Source organism: Megalops cyprinoides, chromosome 21 (assembly GCF_013368585.1).
Source record: "Megalops cyprinoides isolate fMegCyp1 chromosome 21, fMegCyp1.pri, whole genome shotgun sequence".
NCBI lineage: Eukaryota > Metazoa > Chordata > Actinopteri > Elopiformes > Megalopidae > Megalops > Megalops cyprinoides.
The window spans coordinates 9,832,427-9,837,482 of record NC_050603.1 but is presented as its reverse complement, the minus strand read 5'-3'; the positions used below and the strand labels follow the sequence as shown (position 1 = coordinate 9,837,482).

The 5,056-nt window shown below is 46.3% G+C and overlaps 1 protein-coding gene across 1 annotated transcript; it reads right to left on the bottom strand.

The window, feature by feature from the left end:
• Positions 1-580: 580 nt before the first annotated feature.
• LOC118769232 (nuclear inhibitor of protein phosphatase 1-like) lies at positions 581-4,487 on the bottom strand. Its single transcript, XM_036516274.1, has 7 exons — positions 4,423-4,487; positions 3,432-3,492; positions 2,669-2,822; positions 2,043-2,260; positions 1,653-1,797; positions 1,404-1,468; positions 581-940 (listed from the first exon to the last, which is right to left on the bottom strand). The coding sequence occupies exons 1-7, from the start codon at positions 4,470-4,472 to the stop codon at positions 581-583; spliced, it is 1,053 nt and encodes a 350-aa protein (XP_036372167.1). The 5' UTR covers positions 4,473-4,487.
• Between the last annotated feature and the right edge of the window lie 569 nt (positions 4,488-5,056).

Genomic DNA, 5,056 nt, shown 5'->3' with positions numbered 1-5,056 from the left:
CCTATGCTACTCTGTAAAATGTTCAGGGATATTAACATCAAGATGCTGTGCTTCAGGCTTGTTGTGCGTTCCATTGGTGTAGAGCGTTTGTCACTGGAGCTTCGTCTGGTCTGTGATTGGTTGGAGTGACAGAGCACATCTGGCTTTGTAAAGATTTCTGTCTCCTATGTCTTCTCTTTCAAAAAATAAAACAACAGAAACTCAATAACTGTAGATATGAATGATTCCTTTAACCTGCTGTGACTACTATTCAGTGTTTGATACTCACGCTGATCAGCTATACCTACGCCTGCGCTCACCTGTGCAGTCCTCCTGCACACATCAACCTCAGGTATTCAGACTATGTCAGTCTAGGTCTGCTGGTCGTCCCGGTCACAGGCCATGTGGTTTCAGTGGTCAGTCAGCATTAGGACCAGGTCATCAAAAAAAGCAAATGAAAAACCAAAAAAAAAAAAAAAACAGTCATTGTAAAATCTTTCTCCAGATCTACACCACATCTCTCTGAATCCAGCAGCACGGCGAAGTTTCTCAAAGCCTTGCCCCTGCTGACTCCTAGCCCCTCCCTTGTGGAGTCCGGGGGCTAGATGAGCAGAGATGGGGTGGGCTTTTTCCCTGGCCACGCCTCCTTGGCATACTTCTTCTTTCGGGGCTCGTTGAGCGTCTCGGGGGCGTAGGGTCCGGGTGTGGGGGTAGGATTGAGGGTGATGGGGGGCTGGGTGGTGGTGGGGGTTAGGTCCACTTCTGGGGCAGGGTTCGGGAAGGGCAGAGGTAGGCCGCCCAGGATAGTGGTTCCACCCTGAGATGCAGCAGGGTGGGTGCTGGCCTCCTGGCTGGTGGGGGGCAGGTCTCCATACAGACCCCCACTGAAAGGATAGTTCTGTGCCCGCCTGGACATTGTGTCCTCAAGACCTAGTGTGCCGTGAACCTCAGTCTTCTTCTTCTACAGAGAGAGGAGAAGAGAAGAAAGGAAGTACATGAGTGTGGCTACCAACAATGAAGTGGCTATGCTTTTTCTGATGTGGTTTTGCCCCATGTACAACAAAGACCTTTCAACCACTCACGGGTCAAAACTACAGATTTTGACAACCTGTAAAAAAACCCATCCTCAATAAAATGAGTTCTCCTCAGTGGGAACCAATACACTAAATAATTCCATGCCACTTCTCTCTTGGCAAGACAGTAAAGTACCGGCACATTTGCTAGCTAGCTCTAGCTTGCTTTCTTGCAACTGAGACAGACACCACTGCAAGGCAATGAGAAGGGAAACAATTTTAGTTGAAGCAGAAACAGTTAACAGTTGTTTTTTTAAGTATATTTTTGGTTGAAATCAATAAAAAGGTTTACAGTGCATCAACCATAGCTTGATCAAAGAAAATCTTCAGCCCAAGAACTGTATGGTTTACCTTTATTGGCACCACTGCAGTTTGAACCATGTTCCTGAAACGCCCAACAGATGGGTCCACATCCTCTGTGTGGGAACAGCAGGAAAAAAAAAACACATGATCTTGTGCAACACAGCAGAGACGAGAAATGTGACTGAGATGACAGACGTGTGTAGTGTCAGCGCACATATGTGAGCGTGTATACGTCTGTGTGCACCTGTGAGCATATATCTGTGTGTGAATCGCTCTGTGAGCATGTGCATACAGTACCTGGGTTTATAATCTCCTCCTCGTCGCTGAAAGTGACTCGTGAGCTCCTCCTCTTGCGTTTGGGCCTCTGAATGTCTAGGTTTCCCTCCTCAATTGTCAGGGTGGAGATGCGCTTATTATGGGCTGTGTTGAACTCTGTCAGGTTCTGTCATGGAGCAGACAAGTGAGGAAGATCTCGCTCAAGAAGTCAGAAACTCACACTCACACACACACCCACACACACACACACACACACACACACTCACACTCACACTCACACACACACACACACACACACACACACACACACTCACACACACACTCACACACCCACACACCCACTCACACACACACACACCCACTCACACACACACACACCCACACACACACCCTTATCACTCCTCCTCTCACCTCCAGCTCGGTCTCCTCCTCCGGCAGTCCCAGCAGGCCCTTGAGCTCCTCGTCCTCCCCCGCCTTGCTGTCCCCAGCTGCAGCGCTGGGCTGGGTCTGAGGCTTCTCCCGCAGGGTGTACACCCGCGTCGACGCCCCGAACGACATGGTGGAGTCGATGGGCACCTGCTGAGGCTTGTGGGGCTCCAGACGGATGTGTCCCAGGAAGGTGCCATGTGCTGAGAGAGAGCAGAGGGTGGAACTCACTCACTAAGCACACTGGCTTTTTCAGCAAACATCAAAATCACTGCAGACTGGTAGTCACAGTAACAAGGACTTCATATTCTAGAACTGTATTTTCCAGTGGACAGCGGTGTATTCTCCTCTTATTTCCAACTGAGCTCCCCTTATTAATTCTCACTGAGCTGTTAACTGAACACCCTGACAACTTTTGCCAACTGACTGTTTCAGACCTTCGTAGGGCAAAAAGTTTACACTTGAAGGTTTGAAATTGCTGAAAGGCATTTCTCAACCTGCATTCATAAGGGTCCCCCTGAACCAGAATATTAGTAGTATCAGTGGTGGGTATTAGTAGTCCCTGTATTAATGCCACACTCACTCAGTGGTAGGTATTAGTCTGCACTCACTGCTGTTGAGGTCGATGAGGAACACCCTCTTGAGATGCCTGTGGTAGACAAGGGCTGCATGAACACGCGAGCATGACTGGTGGTCTATTGTGAAATCACAGGCGTCTGGGTTCCTCCCGAACAGGTAGTACTTCTTTTCATCGATGATCAGCTTCTGTTAAAAGACAAACAGTAGAGGGCTGGGCATGCTGTCCTATTTGGGATGGAGGACTGAGACTGAGATTGAGATTGAAGTTTCAGTAAATACAAACATTCTATGCACAAGTGGACACAGACAACAGGCGTGGCCAGCTGGTACACAAGCCATGATTCTGACATACACAGGTGTACAAAGTTTGAGAAATACACTGAGAATTACACACACACACACACACACACACGCGCGCGCTCCCGCGCGCACACACAATCACACAAACACACACACACACACACACACACAAACACACACAAACACACACACACAAACACAGACACAAACACACAAACACACAAACACACACACACACACACAGAGACAAACACACAGGGCTGTGGGAGGCCTGGCTAGTACCTTCCAAACAGCAGTCTGAACAATGCAGGTACACAATCGACTTGACAGATATAGACAGATCAGATCTAAAGGTGAGCTTCTGATTCGCAAATAGTGATAACTGGCTACAGAAGTCAGATGGGCAATTGTGCTGACAATGAAAAAGCACTTAAACATGGTCTGGGACAGGAGGTCAACTGCTCAGTTTGGGAGTCTTTCATGCGGGGCCCTTACCTCCACCAGCTTGTCTCCTTTCACTACGTCCAAATGCAGGCCGGGGGGTGGCTTGCCTGCCCTGCAAGAACACATCGTTACGCTCAAATGACACAGTTTACCAGCCTCTTCCAGGACACAGTGACGCAACCATGTCTTCTATTTTAGTAACTGGGGATTATATAAACTCTGCCAAAGGAACTGGCAAGGTAGCAAAACAACACACTGTGTATCGGACATTGTGCACTGTGCATCACTTTGCATTAAACGATTGACTGGTGTTGACCACAACGCGTTGTTTTCAGAATGTTCGCTATTCAGTATCCAAAAAATATACACGTAAGGCCCCACGTCATAAGGACTTAGACAGAAAGAAAATCAGGATAGTAGAATATTTTGCTGCAACGCACATCGTTAGCTAGTTAAACGCTGCAGCCTCTGCAACCTACTATCACCTTACATGTATCGACTTAAACATCAGTGGATTTCCAAATGGGTAAATTATTCAGCAAAACCTCAACCTCCTCTACGATCAAACTGCGCTCGATGGTCAAAGAATTAAATACTTAGTTAAAATAGCCCTAAGCCGTGAAGGTCGTGCTTGCCTTCCTCGACAGCTAGCTAGAAAACTCGGGATGCATGTGGGATCATGCCATCTACTTCGCACGCCCTCTTTCCACGAGAGTAAAAGAGTAAAATACAAATAATGCATTGACTAAACGCGTCAACTGGCCACGCATAAAATGTAAACGTTAAACAAATCAGCGTTAAATGTTACTGTAGGTACTGTAGCAAGCAAGCTATTGAGCTAACCAGCTAATATTATTCGACTGTCTGGCTACAGGCAGCCAAAGGCTGCTAGTGTTATGCTGGCAGTAGACCGCTGCAAATTGAGGCCACCCTTTTCGATCAAGTAAGCCTTCCTTTTCAAGAACCAGTAAACGGCTGTACAGATGCATTGCTGATCTCCGTTATTTGCATTTGAAGAAAGACTTTATTTTGCGTGCCTTACCATGTTGGACAGTCAAAAAGAGGTGTGTTTGTGACAGGGTTCGCTGCCATCTTGCCTCATTTACGTTCAGTTTCCGATTGAATGCTGGGTAGGTGACTTCCTCGTCTCAGCCATCCAAAATCTGGGAATTGTAGTTTTCAGTGAGCAGAGTACGGTGAGCCGTCGTCAAACAAAGAGTATTTGGAGTAACGAAGAAGGTTCTCTACAGATTCTATCAACTTAACTCACTCAAACGTAGTTCAGCCTCACCGTAATATGTTTTCTTAGTTTTTTAGAGGTGTGGACTGTATGGTCTTAACTTTCTGATGAACTAGTCTGAATTCCAGCTCTTTCCAAACCCCAACACATATCAGAAGTAAACGAGGTTCATGTTTGCATAATTTTAACATAAAATCCTGGGAATCAGAAATGAGTAGGCCTTCTTGCAAAATAACTGGTCTTTAAATGTATTTCTGAAAATAACTCAGATGAACAGGAACACAGTTTGCATGCTAAATATTATAAACATTCTGTCCCAAAAAAATTTAACTTTGACCTAACATCTTTGGATTTCTTTTTCAGCCTTTAGCTGTGCAGTTATTTCCTTTTCTGTTTGGGAATAGGCGGTTCCATCATGTGAATTTTTCCTTAATAC